Consider the following 24,004-nt stretch of genomic DNA (forward strand, 5'->3'; position numbering starts at 1 on the left):
TGTGCCCACAGGAATGTGAAGGGTTCAATGCACTGAGGGCAACCAGAGCAGCAAGGAACTTCAAACCCAGCCCAGCTTCTTCCCAGGTTAACTCACACCCCCACACTAAGGGCCTGCCATGAGGAAAAGTGGGTCCATTTCCGGAGATAAGAACAATTTGTATGTTTCTATAGTTCTACTGAGATGTCCAGCTTTCAAGAAAAAACTAGGAAAAAAAAATTAGAAAAAAAAAGAAAAAATTAGGAGGCAAAGGAAGAGGCAAGATAACACCCTTGCCTCCTGCCCTCCATTTTTCCCAGACCCTAATGTTAACCATTAAAAAACATAGAATAATTAGCTCAGTTCTTCTCGATTGATGAAATATCTAGGTTAACATGAGAGTAAGTAATTTAGAATTATGGTTAGAGTAAGAATTTGCCTCCTGCAGAAAGAAAAATGGTGCCTCACGTGGCACCTCAAATGGTGCTTTAAACTGAAGGCCCTGGAGAACCCGTGAACAGATTATAAGCAGGGAAGGAAATGTTATGAAACCTCCATTTTATGGAAGTGAATCTGGCTGGGGTGGGCCGGCCGTGCAGGATGGCGGTGGGCCAGGCGGCAGGAGACAGCGGAAGTAGCCTGCTTCTGCCACGGCCTGGATATCCCGTTCTGGGGTCAAGTGATGATCAGGCACCGGTTGCCATGGAAAATGGATGAAGGGACAATAAGTTTCCAAATCCCTCAGCTTTTGAGTTTAGGGACCCATATGGCTCCAGTGATAACACTGCCGATCCTCCCAGGCTCCTGAAGGGGGTGGGCAGTGCCTCTGCAGGCCATGAAGTCTTGACCCCAAGCTGTGAAATGTGAGTTCTTGAAACTTCCCTGAAGCTGAAGGTAGAAAACCTTTTTTTTTTTTTTCTTGGAGGTAGAAAAACGGACTTTCTCATTTGCTTTCGCAATCTTCATGAAAGAAGGGCAAGAGACCCAGGGAGAAACAGTGCTTCAGGAGCTGTGCTGAGCTGTGTTCACCTGTTCCCCACCCTGGGCTGGAGCCCTCGTGTGGGCATCTGTCTACACAAGCTGGCTTTGTGGGAAGGTGCCTGGCTACCACGATGTTCCGATCAAAAACATAACAAGACCAAGAAAATACCCACTATCTTAAAATCCCAGTGAAACTGCACGTCCCATAAATATTTGTTTGCTGATGGTGGGTCAGGACTAGCTTGCCCTGAGGGTCTCAAGACACCTCTGCTCTGCGGCCTACAGGAAAGGGAGGAGTAGGGAGCCCTGAAGGGTTGGAGGGCAAAGACAAAGGTCACCTACTTTACAGGGGCGCTGTGGGCTCGGCTTGGGTCCCGGTTTGGGAATCGAAGTTCCTGTCCCTATTGTCTTGTCCTTCTAACAGGAATTAGACTCTGGAGGTTTCTGTTCGGTGCCAACTTGCAGAACTCCCTGAAAATACACTCAGTATCACAGGCCCGCACATACATCTAAATGGCATTTCCTTTGCATTTCCCCACGTTAATGAGACAAAAATATTGGAAAATTGTTTGTATAAATTCAAATTTTACAAACACGCACCATGGTTTACCCTTCTTCAAGGAACTCTACCAGCAGGCGATCAACGACACTGAGCAGATGAGGAGTCCTGGGTTTAACAGCCCAGAGCAAACCACAGAAGGTCACAGAAGGGAGAACTGAAACCCCAGGAGTCTTGTAACAGGGCTCTCACGTCCCCACACCTCAGCACTGGGTCCTCTCTTCGGTGGGTTCTGTGCCTGAGAAGGCAGTGTGGGGAATGGCTGGACGTGTCGCCTGACGACTAGCACCTGGTCATGTCCACCCTTCCTCCTGCCTTTTACCTTCACTGCCGGCAGAAAGCCTCGTCTTCTCCTCTTGGCGGGCATGTCGTCAGGACCCTGTTCCACTTCCGTTAGCTTCACATGGAGGTCCCTGCTCATGGGAACATTGGCCCCCGGGTCGATCTTCCTCTTTCTCTCAGCGTTCTGGTTTCCAGCAGGCCAGGCCACTGCTTACCGACTGCTGTTAGCACAGGCATGGCGGCCGCCCCACCCCCATCTCGCCCCCTCTCTCTCTTTCCTCCTGATCGTGCCCTTCAGCCCCCCTCCTCCCCTCCCATGTTCTCTCCTTGTCCATCGCCCTTTCACCTGCACCCTCTGCAAAGACCCCAGGGAAAGCTCATTGTTGGGCAGCAGGATTGTGATGGCCCCGCTGGGGTTATGATGTCAGAGAAGACAGCGCTCAGTAATCCAACTGATTGGAGCTGGTCAGAGGCCGGCACTGGTCCGGAAGAGACCTGAGAGACACTAGGGATGATCGAAAGCTTGGAACAGGACATGATCAAATTTTCCCATGACATCGGATTTTGCCTGGCTGAATTCTAAGTTCACAGCTAACTAGAAGGGACTTTCAATTCATTTTTAATTCACTTCAACTAAGTGAGGAAAAAACATTAAGGGAGGAATGACTTTATCCATTTCTTATAGAGCACAAAAACTTGGTGTTATTTATAAAGTATACTGGGCTTCCCAGGTGGCACTAGTGATAAAGAACCCACCTGCCAATGCAGGAAACATAAGAGGCACAGGTTTGATCCCTGGATCGGGAAGATCCCCTGGAGGAGGGCAGGCAACCCACTCCAGTATTCTTGCCTGGAGAATCCCATGAACGGGGGAGCCTGGCAGGCTACAGTCCACAGGGTCCCAAAGAGGCAGACATGACTGAAGCAATTTAGCACGCACATGTAAAGTATACTAGTAAGAGATTTCTGTCATAGACCTTGTTGCAGAAAAAGCATCAATTCTAAAAAGTTTAGGCTATATAGGAACCCTTTGAAATGCCTAAGTGATAGACAAAAATGATGAGTAATTACAGGATACAACTGTTTACCTATTATCCAATAAACCAAAAACCAGTTTTTAAATGGTGATAAACTAGAAAGTTATTGTACAGTTAGAATGGAATCCTTTAAAATATGACAACACTGCTAGATGAGCATCAGAAGTCTTTGCTCATGTGTGACCCTGTGAACTCAAGCTTTCAGCTGAATATCAAGGACCAACCACCTTGTGCCCCTGTTGGCGTAGTCTTTGCATCGATACCTAAGATTACAGTGGGGTTGTTTTCTCATAAGCAATTTCCTTAGGCATGACCAGAATGTGGTGGTTTAGTCGCTAAGTCAAGTCTGAATCTTGCAACCTCATGGACTATAGCCCTTCAGGTTCCTCTGTCCATGGGATTCTCCAGGCAAGAACACTGGAGTGGGTTGCCATTTCCTTCTCCAGGGGATCTTTCCAACCCAGGAATCTCACCTGGGTCTCCTGCATTGCAGGCAGATTCTTTACCGACTGAGCTACAAGGGAAGCCTACCAGCTTGCCTACCAGCAATGCCTACCAGCAAATGTTAGACATCAGAGTAGAAGGTAAAACTTGGAAATACTGGTTCACAAACCTGGAAATACTGGTTCACAAACCATGGGCCTTCTCATTCTTCAGAGAAATCCACAGTTAGAACCAGAGGTGGTCTTCCAGATGTAACACCCTGCTTACCCCCTCCCACATTGTCTTTGGATGGTCAGGAAGGGCGGCAGTGAGGAGACACCCCTCGTCCAAGGTAAGGAGCATTGGCTGCGCTTTGCTGGAGCAGCCGTGAAGAGATACCCCACGCCCAAGGTAAGAGAAACCCAAGTAAGACGGTAAGTATTGCAAGACGGCATCAGAGGGCAGACACACTGAAACCATACTCACAGAAAACTAGTCAATATAATCACACTAGGACCACAGCCTTGTCTAACTCAATGAAACTAAGCCATGCCCGTGGGGCAACCCAAGATGGGCGGGTCATGGTGGAGAGATCTGACAGAATGTGGTCCACTGGAGAAGGGAATGGCAAACCACTTCAGTATTCTTGCCTTGAGAACCCCATGAACAGTATGAAAAGGCAAAATGATAGGATACTGAAAGAGAAACTCCCCAGGTCAGTAATTGCCCAATATGCTACTGGAGATCAGTGGAGAAATAACTCCAGAAAGAATGAAGGGATGGAGCCAAAGCAAAAAGAATACCCAGCTGTGGATGTGACTGGTGATAGAAGCAAGGTCCGATGCTGTAAAGAGCAATATTGCATAGGAACCTGGAATGTCAGGTCCATGAATCAAGGCAAATTGGAAGTGGTCAAACAAGAGATGGCAAGAGTGAATGTCGACATTCTAGGAATCAGCGAACTGAAATGGACTAGAATGGGTGAATTTAACTCAGATGACCATTATATCTACTACTGAGGGCAGGAATCCCTCAGAAGAAATGGAATAGCCATCATGGTCAACAAGAGAGTCTGAAATGCAGTACTTGGATGCAATCTCAAAATGACAGAATGATCTCTGTTCGTTTCCAAGGCAAACCATTCAATATCACAGTAATCCAAGTCTATGCCCCAACCAGTAACGCTGAAGAAGCTGAAGCTGAACGATTCTATGAAGACCTACAAGACCTTTTAGAACTAACACCCAAAAAAGATGTCCTTTTCATTATAGGGGATTGGAATGCAAAAGTAGAAAGTCAAGAAACACCTGGAGTAACAGGCAAATTTGGCCTTGGAATACGGAATGAAGCAGGGCAAAGACAATAGAGTTTTGCCAAGAAAATGCACTGGTCATAACAAACACCCTCTTCCAACAGAGAAGACTCTATACATGGACATCACCAGATGGTCAACACCGAAATCAGATTGATTATATTCTTTGCAGCCAAAGATGGAGAAGCTCTATACGGTCAGCAAAAACAAGACCAGGAACTGACTCTGGCTCAGACCATGAACTCCTTATTGCCAAATTCAGACTTAAATTGAAGAAAGTAGGGAAAACCACTAGACCATTCAGGTATGACCTAAATCAAATCCCTTATGATTATACAGTGGAAGTGAGAAGTAGATTTAAGGGCCTAGATCTGATAGAGTGCCTGATGAGCTATGGAATAAGGTTCGTGACATTGTACAGGAGACAGGGATCAAGACCATCCCCATGGAAAAGAAATGCAAAAAAGCAAAATGGCTGTCTGGGGAGGCCTTACAAATAGCTGTGAAAAGAAGAGAAGTGAAAAGCAAAGGAGAAAAGGAAAGATATAAACATCTGAATGCAGAGTTCCAAAGAATAGCAAAGTGAGATAAGAAAGCCTTCTTCAGCGATCAATGCAAAGAAATAGAGGAAAACAACAGAATGGAAAAGACTAGAGATCTCTTCAAGAAAATCAGAGATACCAAAGGAACATTTCATGCAAAGATGGGCTCGATAAAGGACAGAAATGGTATGGACCTAACAGAAGTAGAAGATATTAAGAAGAGATGGCAAGAATACACAGAAGAACTGTACAAAAAAGATGTTCACGACCCAGATAATCACGATGGTGTGATCACTCACCTAGAGCCAGACATCCTGGAATGTGAAGTCAAGTGGGCCTTAGAAAGCATCACTACGAACAAAGCTAGTGGAGGTGATAGAATTCCAGTTGAGCTATTTCAAATCCTGAAGGATGATGCTGTGATAGTGCTGCACTCAATATGCCAGCAAATTTGGAAAACTCAGCAGTGGCCACAGGACTGGAAAATGTCAGTTTTCATTCCAATCCCAAAGAAAGGCAATGCCAAAGAATGCTCAAACTACCACACAATTGCACTCATCTCACACGCTAGTAAAGTCATGCTCAAAATTCTCCAAGCCAGGCTTCAGCAATATGTGAACCGTGAACTTCCTGATGTTCAAGCTGGTTTTAGAAAAGGCAGAGGAACCAGAGATCAAATATCCAACATCTGCTGGATCATGGAAAAAGCAAAAGAGTTCCAGAAAAACATCTATTTCTGCTTTATTGACTATGCCAAAGCCTTTGACTGTGTGGATCACAAGAAACTGTAGAAAATTCTGAAAGAGATGGGAATACCAGACCACCTGATGTGCCTCTTGAGAAATTTGTATGCAGGTCAGGAAGCAACAGTTAGAACTGGACATGGAACAACAGACTGGTTCCAAATAGGAAAAGGAGTATGTCAAGGCTGTATATTGTCACCCTGTTTATTTAACTTATATGCAGAGTACATCATGAGAAACGCTGGACTGGAAGAAACACAAGCTGGAATCAAGATTGCCGGGAGAAATATCAATAACCTCAGATATGCAGATGACACCACCCTTATGGCAGAAAGTGAAGAACAACTAAAGAGCCTCTTGATGAAACTGAAAGTGGAGAGTGAAAAAGTTGGCTTAAAGTTCAACATTCAGAAAACGAAGATCATGGCATCCGGTCCCACCACTTCATGGGAAATAGATGGGGAAACAGTGGAAACAGTGTCAGACTTTATTTTTCTGGGCTCCAAAATCACTGCAGATGGTGACTGCAACCATGAAATTAAAAGACGCTTACTCCTTGGAAGGAAAGTTATGACCAACCTAGATAGCATATTCAAAAGCAGAGACAGTACTTTGCCAACAAGGGTTCGTCTAGTCAAGGCTATGGTTTTTCCTGTGGTCATGTATGGATGTGAGAGTTGGACTGTGAAGAAGGCTGAGTGCCAAAGAATTGATGCTTTTGAACTGTGGTGTTGGAGAAGACTCTTGAGAGTCCCTTGGACTGCAAGGAGATCCAACCAGTCCATTCTAAAGGAGATCAGCCTTGGGATTTTTTTGGAAGGAATGATGCTTTGGCCACCTCCTGCGAAGAGTTGACTCATTGGAAAAGACTCTGATGCTGGGAGGGATTGGGGGCAAGAGGAGAAGGGGACGACAGAGGATGAGATGGCTGGATGGCATCACTGACTCGATGGACATGAGTCTTAGTGAACTCTGGAAGTTGGTGATGGACAGGGAGGCCTGGCGTGCTGTGATTCATGGGGTCGCAAAGAGTCGGACACGACTGAGCGACTGATCTGATTTGAATCTTGATGGAAAAGTTGCATGTGTAAGACCAACTCTTACAAGGAAGGGAATGCTTCCTTTCATCTCTAGCTCAGAGTACCTTGGGTAGATTTGTGGTTAACCCACTTCAGTATTCTTGCCTGGAGAACCCCATGAACAGAGGACCCTGGTGGGCTACAGTCCATAGGGTCGCAAAGAGTTGAACACAACTGAGTGACTAACACTGTAGAATCCTAAAAAGCATGTTCTGCTGTCAAAATTCTGGGAAGTAGGTTCTGGTAACTGCATGGGATTTGTACATTGCTCTGTACACTGGTCACTATGCAACCCAGCACCTCTGGGCAATCATGTATAAATCTACCCTGTTCTGTCACGTATAAGAGAATGCTGTTCGAAAAAGTGTATCTAAACTTTCTACAAATCATTTCAACCAAATACAAGGCTCTTCTGTAGTCTCTCCAGATCTTGTCAAACCAGCCTTACCAAACTTTAGAAGCTAAGAAAATATTAACTTGTTTCCTGGGAGTCTCATCTTTAAAGTTCACTCTTTGCTATTGAGATGTGAAGTCAGCATATTCATGGCCATGAGATTTCAGCCTGTGTGCCCCTCTGCGAGCCTTGGGAGAAGAAGACCCCGAAGCTTCACATTTCCCCCCACCCTGGGGTATTGGGCTGCACAGGTAGATGACTGACAGCCCAAAAGAAAGGAAGTCATTTTCCCTGGTTTTCTCTGCAGGTCACACCACACTCACAAAACCACATTTGGTGCCGGCCTCGATGCTTGAGAGATATAAGGATGGCCTGGAAGGAATGAGCTAGCCTGAAAGGTGAGGCCAAACCACTCTCTAAGTATAATGACCAAAGCTGCTTAAATTGCAAAAGAAAACCCAGCAGGGGGAACAGGAGATGGAGAAATAGTGACCTAATGAGAGGACAGGATCATATTTGCCTGTAGATTCCAAACCATCTGAAGGATGGAAGTAGGTGGATCTGTGGTCATGATAAAAGGGCGAAAGGTCAGGCCTCTGCAGAGAGGCTCCTCTACGCCTGGAGCCTGAGGCTCCCCGCTGGACTCCTACTAGGAGCACAGCTGTGGAGACAGATCCAGAGTGAACAGCTGGATCTTTTGTGTGACCGGGTTGAGAAATCTGGGCTCAGCTTCATGGTCCCACCAGAACATCCCGCAGAGGAGTGGGGGTCTGTGCAGAGGTGGGTAGTTGGGTTTGGCATGCTTCCACTTGATTCTCTGATGCCTGGATTGAATTAGCTGCTCCACCTCCCTCTGCCCTCCTAAGAGGATGACCTGGTTCTAGCGAAGCTCTCCGTTGGGTGAAATGGAGAAGGTCCCTGAGGCTTCTGCCCCGAAGAAAGAAGGGACAGGAGCACTTCTGCCTAAAGGGACTCTGAGAGTAAGCTGGTTCCAAAAGCAAATTTTGAGTTTTAGATCTCCCCCTGGTCCAGCCCTCAGGCTCCCCAGAGGGAACATGTCCCCACCCCTGCTGCTCCCCCAAGCGCATCACAAAATCTGACCTGGGACTCTGTGATTTTTCCTCCCAGAACAGCGAAGAAGTAAGCCCAGTAAAAATATCCCACGTGTCTTTCTGGAAACAGAGTTGTCTTAGACAGGGTGTGGTTCTGGGGACCCGAAGATCTAGGTCCTTGTCTATGTTCTGCCACTTACAGGATCCTGCCTAGGTCACCTCAGTCTCCATGACGGAGAAAGAGAGGAAGTAGGAACAGAGGGTCATCTGCTCTGACCTGTCATTTACACGTCTATGCTGTGACTTCATGGGGACAGACAGCCTCATATCATCACGAGTGTCTGATCCCCCAACACACGCAGTGCGGTAACTGTCAGTCTGGGGCCCGTGCCCCCATTCCAGGGCATCTCCATTCATTTCAGAGGATATTGAGGTAGCTTCAGAAGGAATAACTGTGAATTCTCTTTCATTTTAGAATATCACATCTCCACCCCTCCACCCCATATTCTCCTCTCCTGTCTCCCTCCCCGGGGGATGTGTAAGCAAAGGCTTGGGCATAACTAACCTAAACAGAGGAAATTCTGAGCCGAGCAGGGCATACTCAAGACAAAGAATGAGTTGGGAGTTTCCTGAATTTCCCACGGAAGGCAGGGAGTGGGGGCTGGGAAGACCAGGGTTTATCCAGGCCCCAACACTGCTCAGTTTCAATTCTCTTCTACCGTTTCCTGCCCTGTAGCATTGAATATGCCACAGTACAGTCTTGCTCCACTGATGCTCAGCTTAACTGCAGTGCTCTCAGGAGACCCAGAGACAGCTGCGTCAGCCAGAGAGCATCTGGATGGGGAGTGGTTCTCTAACAGACAGGCACCTGCTTCTCCAACATCAGACATCTGATGGCCTGTCTGGGGCCCGGCTGCTCTGCCTTCACCATTTCTCCACACAGTCAAGGCTCCAGATGCACTGGATAATTCTCAACTCCTTGTGCTTGTCCTGTTCCCTCCCACCACAGGGCCTTTGCACATGCTGCTGTCTCTACGTGGAATCCTCTCCCCCTTCTTCACCGGGTTAACCACTGCTCGTTCTTCATCCTTAGTTCAAGCATCACTAACCTCCCCAACAATGTCAGTGCTCCCTGTTAGACATTTGGACTGCTCTGCAAATCTTTCATTTAGCATACTGATCAAATTTAAATGTTTCATTTGTGTGTGCAGTGATTGTAAAATCTCTCCCCCAGCAGACAGACTCTACAGAAGGGAAAAGACCATTTCTGTTTTAAGGATCTAGCACCATTTCTGGTACTTAATTGGTGTTCAATAAATATTTTGAAATGTATGCTTAATTATCATATGGGGTCATAATGCCCAGTTGCAAATATATGTTCATCCTAATGAAAATTTACTAGGCATGCACTGGTGTTAAAGATACCGGTGCCTTTATCATGAATGAGGCAGGAGGGAAGTCACAAAAGATACACCCATTTATGCAACTAGCCATTTCTGAGTGCTTATCCTGTGTCAGGTACAGTGGGGACATTAACAATTAAGAGACACCTCTGACCTTGAAGAGCTCATGATCAAGTTGATACATAGTGCGTCCCACAAGAGAAGACAAGGACACACAATTCAGAATAGGATGCCCACCAGGTAGGAGAAGGAATTGCTAACAGGGAGGACTGGGGATACATGTTATAAAACCTAAGCATTCACTGAATAGGAAATGATCCTTCTCGGTAAGATTCTAATTAAATACATTATTGTTGGATCTGATTGTGCTAGTGCCTAGCACTGATCCATCTTGGACAAGAGTTACAGAGTGGGGCTGTCATGATTCAGGCTAAGAAACACAGTCGGCTGTAAGGTATCCGCAGAGTATTTCTAGATAGGAACACTGTGAACGTCATCAAACAAGTTCAGAACAGCTCCGGTAATGATGCTGAACAAGGAAGAAAATCCTGGGTCAGGATGGCCGGTAAAGCAGAATGAACACAGGCATTTATTTTCCCTTTACTTTCAGATGTTGTTCAGTCACTGAGTCGTGTTCTACTCTTTGTGACCCCATGGAGTGCAGCACACCAGGCTCCTCTGGCCTCCACTATCTCCCAGAGTTTGCCCATTGACTTTATAATGCTTTCTAACCATTTTATCCTCTGCCGCCCTCTTCTCCTTTTGCCTTCAATCTTTCCCAGCACCAGAGTCTTTTCCAGTGAGTTACCTTCTAACATCAGGTGGCCAAAGCGTTGGAGCTTCAGCTTCAGCAACAGACCTTCCAATGAATATTCAGGGTTGACTTCCTTTAGGATTGACTGGTTTGTACTTTCAGATACCTCATCTCTTTAGATTTCAAGGAAACTTCAGAACTTAAAATTTCACAGCCATGAAGAGAGGACCATCTTCCATGGAAAAGACGTTTAATCAAATTTGGAATGTGGAAGCAAAGGGAAGGGTTGAGTAAAGAAATAACACGGAGCAATTTATGACCTGGAATGCCTGCAAAGAGGCTGCAGCGGAGGGCGGAGCTACCTGCCCAGGAGAACCTCAAAGGAGGGGCCAGAGTCAGAACCATGTGGTCTGGGTAACAGCTCCCTGACTGTTTATTCCAGAGCGAACCCCAGCAACGGGAAATTCCAGGCAACCTTCCTACCCATCCATGTTAAAGAAAAACAGTCAACTGCTAATCACCAGATGCTTGAGGAAACTGCAATCTGAAAGAAAAAGAACGACAGACAGGGGAAATCTGACTCCAGAAGAAATAAAAAATAATTAAGGGAACAGAAGAGAAATTAATAGGAAAAAATTCCCAAATTTGAAGCTCAGCGAGATCGGGGAGGTTATTTTATACATAAAATAGAAGAATGCTGTGAAAGAGAAAAAAACTAGAGAACAAAAAGGAATCTGTTAAGAGAAATTTTTGATTGCCAAAAATAATAATGAGAAAAATAGAAGGTTAAGTTAATGAAATCTGCCAATCTTAGACCAAAAAGTTGGGCAATAGGGGATTAGGGAGATAGGGGAGAAGAACTTCATTGGTCTCCAGTCACCACTCTTGTTTTCCATTTTCCTTTAATCTGTTGAAATATTCACCTGTTGATATTCATTAGCTTACAAGTGTGTTGTCCACCAGGACAATACAGACTCACGCTCCAAGGTCTGAGCAGAATGAATGGGACACAATCCACTGCTGAGGCTTCAGGATACAAAGGGTTAACCGACACCCAGAAGCTTCCAGATTGAAAATAATAAGTCATCCAAGAAGGAACCAATGTCAGACTGGCATAGAGGTAACATTGGTTCTTAGAGGTCAATGAAACGATGCATTCAAAATTCTGTGAAAAATTAATATCAACCTCAAATTCTCATTCCAACCAAACTATCAGACATGAAGCCAAATTAAAAAAGAGATTCAGACTCACAAGGACACAGAAACTTCTCTTCTAGCCCCCTTTTCTGGGAGATCACATGAAAATGAATTCCAGTTTGCTTACTTCTAAAGCGTAAACTAAGAAAAGAAGAAAATAAGGATCTAGGTTAAGGTAGGTGTAATGAGAGCCTCCCTAGATGACAGCTCTAGTGGAGGATGGAGAGCAAGCAGGAAGAGAGGTCTCCTAGAGTGAGAGGTGATCCAAGAGAAAAAGGGTTCCTGATGCTGGGAGGGATTGGGGGCAGGAGGAGAAGGGGCTGACAGAGGATGAGATGGCTGGATGGCATCACTTACTCGATGGATGTGAGTCTGAGTGAACTCTGGGAGTTGGTGATGGACAGGGAGGCCTGGCGTGCTGCGATTCATGGGGTCGCAAAAAGTCGGACATGACTGAGCGACTGAACTGAACTGAAATGAACACAGAGAGCTTGGAAAAATCAGGGAACATGATACAGGTACTAAATGCAAGGAATAAATGACAAGAATTAGAAACTACTGAACAAGAGAAACTTCTTATACAGGCAGCATACTACAGAGCTTGAGAACAAAGTCTTTGGAGCTAGGTGTGGGTCTGAATCCTAACCCTGCCCTTCTTCAGCTGTGTGACCTTGAGCGAGTGGCTCAACCTCTCTGTGCTCATTTTTCTCATCTCTCAATTAGAGATAATAATAAGACCAACTTATAGAACTATTGTAAGGAAGTAAATGAGTTAATATTTATAATGCTCTTCCCCCCGCCCAAAAAACAACTATCACTTGTTCCATATAAGGTTTGTTGAATAAATAAGAAATAAGTAAGAAAACCAAAGTTCTATATGAAAATCATGGTCATCCAAATAAATTAGTAAATAGATCCCAATTAAAACAAGTTAATGGACTTAAAGAATGTGATAGTTTCCAAGTGACAGATTGAAGTAAAAGCTTATCAGTGTGTGTATAATGGGGAGGACAGGCAGGGACTGGGAAGCATATATTTTTCCTGCTAACAAGGAAAAAGGCAAACATAACTTCCAGGAAAAACACACCCCCTGCCTAAGAAAAACTCCATATGTAAGAAAGACAGAGTCTAAACACAGAACAAACTAAACAAGGATAGGATTATACATAAATCGAAAAGTATGAAAAAGGAGAATGCATTTACATATGATGATCTGTGAGAATCAGCTAGATTCTCCTCTCTCAGTAGGTCCATAGGACAAGGTGCAAAGCAGATACAGAAGTAGTCGGTAGGAACCTGGAACTATGGCTTCAACTCTGAGCCAGCATTTCCGAGTTGATTTTCTAGAAAGTAGGTACATGAAGCACTTTGATAAAATATTTCAAAAATTAATTTAAATCTAACCAAAGTCACTTCCTCCCCATGCAAAACATGCTGTCCACCCTAAAATCCTGTCCTTTGTCAGACCTGAAGACAAGAAAGAAAAACAGTAAGCAAAAAACACAGCTCCAAGAAACTGTGCCAGGATCATCTAGAATTCTGGGAATTGTTGCTTTTGTTAGGAATGGTGCAATCAAAGCACAGGTTGGCCAAGAGGGAGGCTTCATGTGACAAATTGTACCATGTTCCCTCGTCCAAGTTAGACGGCTTACGTAGTTTGGGTGGACACTTCATTGCTCAATTCTCCCTCCAGAATTCAGGGCCTATTGCCTTGAATGAACCTCTTTGTAGGGGGAGAGGATAGATGTGCTGCTGTGTATCTGGGGTGGGGGGAGGTTTCTGCCATCCATTGCCAGATTCTTCAAACTGGGAGCAGGACCCCCCAGGGAAGCCTGCCCTCAGACATTCCTCAGGTCCGTGAAGAATTCATCACTAGCTTCTCTGTACCAAGCAGCCCACATGGAACTCCACCATGGCACGTGATACAAGTCTTGTCACTGCATCATTTCTTATGCCTCTATCTCCTCTGCCGGTCGGTGAGCCCTTCAAGCCAAAGACTAACCACAACACGCTCATCACTATACCTTGTGCCTCGCACATTTATCTATACAATAACCAGGAGACAGAGACAAGGGCAGGGACAAAGATCTTGAGCCCTACTATCTGCCCCGTCGTACTTCCCCTTCGTTTTGGGTTTTTCTCATCACTAAGCATTTTTGGCATTTATGAACCTATTGTCTAAGGATAACAACATATCAAAAAATTACCAAAAGCTGTCATAGTAGAGGTTCTGACTGAAAACCCACCTACATGACCTCGCCCACCTCCCCATGCCACACACTCCTGGGTGATTCTGTCCCCCTGCAGACTACGGTGACACTGTTCTGCTGTTGACCCACAGTTCAGTATCTCCAGTCCTGACCTTGCCTCTCGGCTCCAGACCATTCATCCGACTACCTCCTATACACCTCCATTTGGGCAGTCCTCCAAGCGCTTGAACTCAACTGAGCTAATGACCACTTGCTAAAGGGTCTCCCTGCCTCCAGCCCCACCCCATGTCTGCCCTGTAACAGGCTGCAGATCTGACTTAGTACTGTCTGCTTAAGTCTTTTCAGTGCTAACCCTTCCTCCATTACCTTTTCTTGTAGGATAAAGGCCAACTCCTTAGAACAGCAAGTGAACCCCACCCCCATCATCGGCACTGCTTTCCCCTCCTCCACTGTCATCACCCACTCTTTCAATCATATGATCCAGTTCTTACCTCCATGCCTGGCTCACTTAGGCCTCTTTCAAGACCATGCTTCTCTTGGACTCACTTTCTCTTGGAAGCATTTTTTCTGAATTGCTTCTAAACTCTTTACCCAACCCAAGCTGAGTTACAAGCCCATCTTCTCTTCTACGGGCTTCCCTGGTGGCCCAGTGATCAAGAATACACCTGCCAAGGCTGGAGACGCAGGAGACGCAGTTTCGATCCCTGGGTCAGGAAGACCCCCTGGAGGAGGAAATGGCAACCCACTCCAGTATTCTCGCCTGGAGAATCCCACGGAGAAAGGAAGACTGTTGGGCTATCGTCCATGGGTTGGCAAAGAGCGGGACATGACTGAGCAACTAAGCGAAAACATACACACACACTTCTCTTCTACTCGATGCCAGGTGGTAAACAGAGAGCACTCTGTGTTCACAATGGGATGACCTCCCAATGTACCAAAGGAAATAAAGCTCAGAGAAGTTAGGGAACTTGCTCAATATCACACGTACTCTAAAAGTGGCAACTGGCACCAAAACTCTGCTCTCCTAATTCAGTTCTCCTGCATAGACAGTTAAGATTTTCTGTAATTTCACCCTAAAAGGCAGAAACTTCACATCCCCTGTCCACAGTTTCTTGTCTTGTTAGTTCATGAGCTCTGTGAAGGTCCAGTAGAAGGCCTGACAGTAAGGCCCAACTGATGCCTTTCCTTGACCGCCTCTCTTGTAACCATGGCCATTGCCCAGCACCATGGACTGGAGGCTGGGCCTGGAAACCTGGTGGCCATGGGCTCCAGACCCCAGGTCTGGAGAATGGGATTTGGCCATGGAAAATGGCAGCCTCAGACCACCTCATGACGGCCAGCCCCCACGGCTACCCACAGGCGGAGCAGCTCACTTACCAGGACATCCTGCCCCTTCTCTCCTCCATAGAGGACGGCTCCCCTCACTCCAGCCTCAACTGCCGCTAACTGCCCACCCCACTCAGGATTCCTGGCCTCTGATTGGGCCCAGTCCCTGCCAATCCACTTGGAAATAGAACCTGTGCTTTCCCCAGCATTCCCAGGGCCAGGTCTTCCTCAGGAGCTTTCTTCATTCACTTAACTGGAGTCTCTGGATTCATGTATGAAGACGTGCTCTGGCTGGCCCAGCACTGGGCCTCCTGGGTCCTCTGCAAATCCTCCTGGTCCGCACTCTGACCAGAGTCTCTCACAGACAGAGCTCTTTGAGAGCAAGACCAAGTGTTACTTTTATTCTATATACCAAAACTTAGCACAGGCCACAGTCGAGACAGATGACTATTGAGGCTTTATTACTTCCTCCCTGTGTGTGCATGCTGTCGCTTCAGTCGTGTCTGACTCTTTGTGACCCTATGGAGCCTGCCAGGCTTCTGCATCCATGGGATTCTCTAGGCATGAATACTGGAGTGGGTTGCCATGCCCTCTTCCAGGGGATCTTCCCAACACAAGGATCAAACCTGCATCTCTTCTGTCTCCTGCATTGGCAGGCAGGTTCATTACCACTAATGCCACCTGGGAAGCCCACTTCCTCCCTAGAGTATTCCAAAAGCCTTTTCTTGAGACCCCTCCACCTGCAATGTATTCTCTCAAGTCTCTTCTCCACAGGAGAGAACCTCAGGTTTAAAATCCACTGGGCAGAGCAAGTTGTAGGAAACTACCGGAGCTTAAAGTCTGGCCCAGGGCAACGTGCAGGTGATTTGCAGGTACTGTGAGAAAGGAGCCAGGATGTAGACGGAGCACTGCCAGTTATGCTTCAGTAAAATACGCCTTCCCCCGAGCTACAGAGGCTCAACAAGTCAGACTCGTGAGCAGAACGTGGAAGCTGGTGTGGGCATGCGGACAAGGGAGGTGCTGGCCCTCAGGCTGCTGAACAAGGGAGACCCTGAAAGAGCAGAGAACAAAGCGCTAAGAACAGTCACAGAGACAACCTGAAGGCAGGCCCAAGGCTTGGGGACCAGGCATGGGGCAGTGACCAAATGGACCAATGGGTGCAGGAAGAAGAGGCAGGATCTGCAGGAGGACTCTGAGGGGTTCAGTGGCAGCTGCAAGGGCTTTTATTAATGAGATGGACATCTGACCATCTACCAGGGGAAAACAAATAGCCTGAACTTGATATGAACCGTTTCCTGTTAGCACTAGGGAGCCACCAAATGCTTTTTAATCAGGGAGGTGATAAAATCAGATCTATGACAAGCTCTAGATCCATCTATGTTGCTGCAAGTGGCATTACTTCATTCTTCTTAATGGCTGAATAATCTTCTGCTGGACATATGTACCACGTCTTCTTTATCTGTTCCTCTAACAATGGACATTTAGGTGGCTTCCATGTCTTGGCTATTGTAAATAGTGCTGCAGCGAGCACTGGGGTGCATGCATCCTATTGGACCCACTCTGCTCAAAGTTAAGTGGCAGCCTGGATGGGAGGAGGCTTTGGGGAGAATGCATGGCTGAGTGACTTTGTTGTACACCTGAAACTATCACAGCATGTTAATCAGCTATACTCTAATGTAAAAGAGAAAATTAAAAACAGAACAAAAATCAGATCTATGCCCAAGAGAGGATGGCTCACAAGCAGAAGAGATTAGAAACTAGCCAAAACGTTCTGGGCTTCATCTGGGCCTCATCAAACCTTTAGAAAGGGCTACAGAGCAACTCTGAAAGCTTTGGGGGGATAGTAGTCCTAGTTTGGGGACTGCGTGTATCCATGACAATAAGCCAGTTGGTCCAAAAGTATTTTCTCTCATCTGGAAATGTTAAAGTATCATTAGGGCATTCATAGCAACTCCACTCACATTAATGTTTGAAGACCAGACATTTCGAATCCATCCAGGGTCTCTCATTATTGGAATCTGGAAAACAAAAACATTAGAAAATAATTCATGGTGATGTTCTGAAATTACTGGTAGCGTTTGCACAACCTCGTGAATGTACTAAGAACTACTGAACTGTATGCTTTAACATGGTGAATTTTACGGTATGTGAATTATGTCTCAATAAAAAAAGAAACCGAGGACTTCCCTGGTGGTCTCATGGCTAAGACTCCATGCTCTCAATGCAGGGGGCCCAGGCTCAATCCCCAGTCAGGGAACTAGATCCCACATGCTGCAACTAAGACCTGGCACAGCCAAATATTTTTTTAAATAAAAATAAAAAAGGAAATTGAATAAGAAGAAGGATGTAGTGAGTTTTTTTTCCCGTGTGCTCAGTTAGAGGGTGGGGTTTGGTAAGAAAGGACACAACACGAGGTCGTAAATCTCTCTCTCTTTTCTTCATCATCTTCGTCCTCCCAAAGCACGTGGACCTACTGGGGAAACTTCAGGAGATAAGGCAGCATGAAGACATGACAGGATGTGGAATCTGAAGACACGTGGGCTTCCTCTACTATGTCTTGGCTATAGGGACGCACGGGGCTAGTTCTCTTAACTGTATAATGGATGTAACGATAACCTCAGAACGGACAGGTGCGTTGTGAGCATTAACGGAGTCCACTCAGGCGAAGGGGCACAGCCTCACACACAGACGAGCTGCTGAGACTGTTGGTGTGAAATTATCCAAGCAAGTAGGACCCGCACTGTCTGCTTTTCCCACAGGGACCCCAGTTAGAGCTCCCAGCCTAAGGGACATGTTGAGTTTTCATGGGCCTTAAATTATCCCTTAAGCTGTACCTGTATTCTGAATTCAATTACAGCAGTCCAGAACCAACGACCCTTGAAGGCCCTCACTCCTGTTCCCCTCACCCTGTCATCCCCCTGCCCTGTCACCCTACCTACTACTCAGCTGAGGCATTTAGCTTTTCCGGCTTGCATTGTTGACGGGCTGATCATTAATGGTGTTGCTTTTACCTCCTGGTTTATTGAGTTTCTCCCAGGGGCCAAGTACTATGCTAGGTAGTGGGAATACAAAGACGAGTAAAATATAAATCTTGCCTTTGAGTCATTCATGATCTGTGGACTGTGTTAGTCACTCAGTTGTGTCAGACTCTTTGTGACCCCAGGAACTGTAGCCCACCAGGGTTCTCTGTCATGGAATTCTCCAGGCAAGAATACTGGAGTGGATTGCCATTCCCTTCTCCAGAGGAACTTCCTAACCCAGGGATCGAACCTTGGTCTCCTGCCTTGCAGGCAGATTCTTTGCCGTTTGAGCTACAGGTAAATTTATGGTAGCTACATGGAAGTCTATCATTCATGATCTAGTAGGGGTGAGTGGGCAGGAAGACATGTAGAAAAGGTTTCCATGGCCGGGGCCACCATCGAGACACAGCTGGGGTCGGGTGGGAGCACAGATTGGGGGTGGGGGAGGGAGCCAACAGTTTGCCTGTGGGATATATCAGGATGGCTCTGCACCGTCCTCAGAAGGTGACATCTGAGCTGTTTCTGAAGAGAGAGGAGGGGGAGAGTCTATCCCAAGCAAAGAAGGCGTGTTCAAGGAAACAGCACACATATATTTGGGGAACAGCCAGGAGTGCTCATGACTGGAGAACATTCCATCCTGTGCAAGAGACATGGAGGGGCCTGGGATGGTCTGTCGTCAGGAGACCTGGATAGACTGGAGCTATTTTTTAAAAATTGTTATGCCCCCCTTAAACTAAATTTTTTTGCAGAAGCCTATATTTAAGTAGAAGGGGAACGCTATGGTCATTTTCAGGGAAGAGGACTGGAGTCCCCAGTCTTGGCTACAGAACCCTCACTTCAGAGAACATGGGGTTTGTTTAGGTTTTTGTTTTTTTGGCCATACCATACAGCATGTGAGACCTTAGTTTCCTCACCAGGGATCGAACCTGTGTCCCATTGCACTGGAAGTGAGGAGTCCTAACCACTGGACCATTAGGGAAGTCCCCAGAGAACACAATTTGAGAACAATCACTGTACACAAGGGGGGATAGCGAGGGGCGGGAAGGTCAGACCTGTGTTTCACGTAATTGCTCTGACATGTATATGTTGGAGGCAAAGAAGCACATTTAAAGGGTTTGTGTGTGTGTGTGTGACTGAGCCACATGGCTTGCCGGATCTTAGGTCCCAGCCAGACTGAACCCACGCCCTCAGCAGTGAGGTCTTCCCAGGTGGCTCAGTGGTAAAGAATCTACCTGTTAATGCAGTACATGCAGGAGATGCAAATTCAATCCCTGGGTCAAGAAGATCCACTGGAGGAGGAAATGGCAACCTGTTTCAGTGTTGTTGCCAGGATAATCCCATGGACAGAAGAGCCTGGTGGGCTACAGTCCATGGGGTTGCAAAGAGTGAGACAGGATTGAGCGATTGAGCATGCACGCACACCTCGGCAGTGAAAGCTGAGTCCTAACCACTGGACCACCAGGGAATTTCTGGGGTTTTTTTTTGTTTGTTTTTAAGATGATTCTAGCAAAAGGTGCAGGGTGTAAAGGCAGGTGGTGACGGGGTGGGGGTTGAAGAGAAAGGGGCAGCTGTGAGTCCTGCCTATGGGAGAGGCCACCAGACTTGGTGAGAGACTCAGACTGGTCAGGTGAGTGAAGAGGGAGATTCTGTGGATGACAGAATTTTCTGGGTGACCTGGGTGGCCAGGTAGATGACATTGTCATTAACTAACTGAGGGAAATTGGAAGGATAAATTTGGAGAGGACTACTTGAGTTTTCTGGAACATCTGGAATAAAAAGGACAGAGCTTCCTCTAAGAGAGAAACTGGGAAGGAGGCAGATGTGAGTTAGGGATTCGGCCCAAGTCTAGACGCTGCTTGGGAAAGTGGAGCAAGGCAACTGGTTTCTTCATCTATAAATTGCTTAATATAGTAATTGTTTCAGTCCTGGTTTCAACCGATCAATGCATTTGAAATGCTTCTTGAAATCCAGCTACCACCTCCACTTCATCTCCTATGGATTATTATAGCACGTGGCAAAAACCATACCCCTTGGATTCAGATGTTCTGTACCATACAACTCAGATTCCTCAAGGGCACAAACACAATCACATGCCCACGAGTGCCAGCCGGGTACAATAGTTGCACTGATTTTACACTCATGAGGTAGGTTAGGAAGGCTGGCAGCAGTTTAAATTCACAGTGCTTGGATTTGATCCCGATTACAAAGGAAGTTTCAAGTTAGATACCAGATATATATTTTTACTGCCATGAGAGCAATGATTCCGATCCCCCAAGAGTTTGGTTTGATTTCAAAGATTAAATATATATACAAGAACACTAAACATGGTGAACCCGCGTATTTCAACAATAGTTTCTCTCAAAGCTAAGAAGAAAATTGTCTCACTCCACCCCCACAGCTATTTGTTGTCGTTCAAAATTCTAACACAAAATTTGAAGCCCAATCTATGGACCCTGGGCACCAAGCGGTTAGCAACCGTGGGGGAAGCCAGAAATGAACTTGGGTTTGAACCCCCATTCTCCCACAAGAACTGTGTGGCCTTTAGGGAGGAATTTAACCTTCCTAAGCCCCAATCTTCTCGTCTGTAATAAGCGAACAATAAGATAACAATAAAATAGTTCTGGAGCTGATGTAAGAAAAGAGATAACACTATATAAAACAGTAATGCACAAATGTTAGCTGCTAATCCTGGATGATGATCATAACACGGGAGACTGGATGTCAGGAGCAGGCAAACGTCTTCTGAACAGCTGGTTTGCTTTCCCCTAATTCACACCATGAAGTGTGTGATTGCTCAGGTCCTTCCTTAGGCACTGGGGGCCAGAGCCACACTTCCACTTCCACACTTCTCCTTGTAAATGAGCCAAACTCTATCACATTCACATTTGTGTTAGCCTCATTCTTGGCTCTATCTTTTTTTTTTTTTTTTTTTTTGCCTCTATTTCCTTTTCCCTTTTCTTCCTCACTTAATTTAAATGTATGTAACCACTATGGACTGACTGTTCATGTCCACTCTCACCCTGCTTAAAATTCAAATTCAAAGCCCTAATCCCCAATAGGATGTTATGTGGAGGGAGGGCTTTGACAGGTAATAAGATCATAAGGGTGGAGCCCTTGCAACGGAATTAGTGCCCTTAAAAAGAGACAGGACAGAAATGAGCTCTCTCTGCCCTGTAAGGGTACATCAGGAAGGTTGCCATCTACAAGCCAGGGGCAGGGCTCGCACTGAACCAGACTCTGCTGGCACCCAAACCTTGGACTTCAGCCTCCAGAACTATGAGACTTAAACTTCTGTTGTTTAAGCCACCCAGTCTGTGGTATTTTTGCAACACCAGCCTGAGCTGATCAAGACAGAAATTCTGTTATGTTTTGAACCATCTTTTGTCCTTTGATATATACAGAAATAGATATGAAAAGACAGGTAGACAGCTAGATAGATATAGAACATGGGAAAATGGTTTGGAGAATGGACATAGTAAATATAGACAGGATAATAGATAGGAGATAGACACGTTTCTGCTCTTTTCCTTTATGCTGTGTTGATTTGCTGCTCATTTGACTACATTAATCGTTATATAGTAGAGAGCACCTGAAATAGAAACCAAAGGGCAGAATTATACTAAGAGATTCCCAAGGGCTCTTTATCTCCAAAATTCTATAAGCTTAAATGCATGTGCCCACCCCCATCATGATTCCAATGCCATGACTCCTGTCTTCCGCAGCTCAGCCCCCTCTGTCAGCACAACTCAAAATAAGAGAAGAGGGTAAGGAAGGGTTTGCCCTGGTGGGAGGAGATAGGTGAAGAGGAGGACACTATAGGCGGGGCCGGAATGGGACCCAGTCAGCCCCTAACCTGGATCCCCCGGGGTTCCTTAGAAGAGTGTAGAAATGGAAAGATCTGTAGTCAAGAGATCTGGATCTAAGCCCTGGTTATAATACTTAACTAATGCTTCATCTTAAGTAGGTCACTTCATGTCTCAGAAATTCAGTTTCTTCAACTACAACACAAGATTAATAACACTTCCTCCAACTTCAAAGCTCCCGAGGGCAGGTCAGATGCCTCTGAGATTTCATGTCTCTGACCCATTCTCTGAGTTCATGGGATTATACCAGGCACACCCGGATAATCCAGGATAATCTCCCTATTTTAAGGTCAGTGATGAGTAATCTTAATTCCATCTGCAACCTTAATTCTTTTCTGCCATGTAATTAAAATATTCACAGTTTCTGGGGATCAGGACATGGACACCTTTGGGGGAGAGGTCACTATTCTGCCTCCTGATGGGTCTGCCCCCATTTCCTCTTGCCCCTCTATAGTTCATTCTCCACGCTGTAGCCAAGGGGAGCTTCTTGAAACACAATCTGGTCATTTAACCTCCATGAGTAACATCATTCAAGTCAATATATAAAATGTATCAAGTGGAAAAGAATCTGCCTGCCAATGCAGGAGACCCAGGCAAGAGACTCGGTTCAATCCCTGGGTTGAGAAGATCCCCTGAGGAAGGAAATGGCAACTCACTCCAGTATTCTTGCCCAGGAAAGAAAGAGGAGCCTGGTGGGCTACAGTCCATGGGGTCGCAAAAGAGTTGGACACGAATGAGCATATACAATTTTTAAACTCTTTCTTAACATGATGAATGAAGTTTCTACCCACCTGTCCAGTCTCACCTCCCACCCGCGCCCTTCGATCTCTGACCCACTCACACTGGGCTTTTCCACCTCTCCTATTCAATAGATTCCATCCAGCCACAGGGCCTGGGCATATGCTGTTTCCTCTGCCCAAGATACATTTCAACTGGTGAGCCGCTACGGATCCCCCAGACCGCACCGTGTGTCATCTCAGAGAAATGGTTCCTGGCCTCCTTAACAGCGGTTCCATCCTGGCTGCACTCCCTGATCACTCACCCCCTGATGGCACCCTCATCTTTCCCTTCCAGCACTTAGCACGGTTAGCAAAGTTACAACTGTTGGTGTCATTCTCCAGCTCAAGACATCCACCAGGGACAGTACCTGTGGTTCTCACCACGGCATCCCCTGAAAGGTGGTCAATGGACACATGTTGAACGCAAGAGAAGTGTCACTTTTTCAATATACAGAGGAGGACCCTGGAGCTCAGAAGGTAGAGGAACGTGGCCAAGGTCACACAGCTAGCAAGCAGGGGTTAGTGAGCTGGGATTTGACCTGAGAGCTCCAACATCACTCCATTTGCATTGCAGACAACTGATACGGGAGTGGAGCTGCTGCTGCTGCTAAATCGCTTCAGTTGTGTCTGACTCTGTGCGACCCCATAGACGGCAGCCCACCAGGCTCCCCTGTCCCCGGGATTCTCCAGGCAAGAACACTGGAGTGGGTTGCCATTTCCTTCTCCAATGCATGAAAGTGAAAAGTGAAAGTGAAGTCTCTTAGTCATGTCCAACTCTTTGCGACCCCATGGACAGCAGCCTACCAGGCTCCTCCGTCCATGGGATTTTCCAGGCAAGAGTACTGGAGTGGGGTGCCATCGCCTTCCCCGAGTGGGGCTGCGGACGGTTTGATTTTCATGACCTCAAGGGAAGATGAAGGCGGTGCTGGTCCTGCAACTGCTTGAGATGTAACTTCCAGGACAGAAACTTCCACTGAAGGAAGTGACCCCAGCACAGACTCTTATCTTAGCCTCCTAAGGTAAGAGTGCGCAGCCCTCACAGCTGCCAGTTTCAGGCCCAGATGTAATC

At 46.3% G+C, this 24,004-nt stretch overlaps 1 protein-coding gene and 1 long non-coding RNA gene across 5 annotated transcripts in view; one reads left to right on the forward strand and one right to left on the reverse strand.

The window, feature by feature from the left end:
- LPIN1 (lipin 1) overlaps nt 1-24,004 on the reverse strand; it is a 130,238-nt gene that overhangs the window by 79,012 nt on the left and 27,222 nt on the right. For 2 of the 4 annotated variants that reach the window (XM_024998903.2, XM_024998901.2), the window contains exon 2: nt 17,235-17,291. In XM_024998903.2, coding sequence (XP_024854671.1) covers nt 17,235-17,291 — 57 coding nt within the window. Of the gene's footprint in view, nt 1-1,302; nt 1,432-1,841; nt 2,140-17,234; nt 17,292-24,004 lie in introns of those variants that run through there. The other 2 variants (NM_001206156.3, XM_024998902.2) reach the window with 2 other exon arrangements.
- On the forward strand, nt 3,862-9,695 carry LOC132346622 (uncharacterized). Its single transcript, XR_009496528.1, has 3 exons — nt 3,862-7,729; nt 8,586-8,749; nt 9,120-9,695. It is a non-coding gene; the product is annotated as an uncharacterized lncRNA (long non-coding RNA).

Source organism: Bos taurus, chromosome 11 (assembly GCF_002263795.3).
Source record: "Bos taurus isolate L1 Dominette 01449 registration number 42190680 breed Hereford chromosome 11, ARS-UCD2.0, whole genome shotgun sequence".
In the NCBI taxonomy this organism is placed as follows: domain Eukaryota; kingdom Metazoa; phylum Chordata; class Mammalia; order Artiodactyla; family Bovidae; genus Bos; species Bos taurus.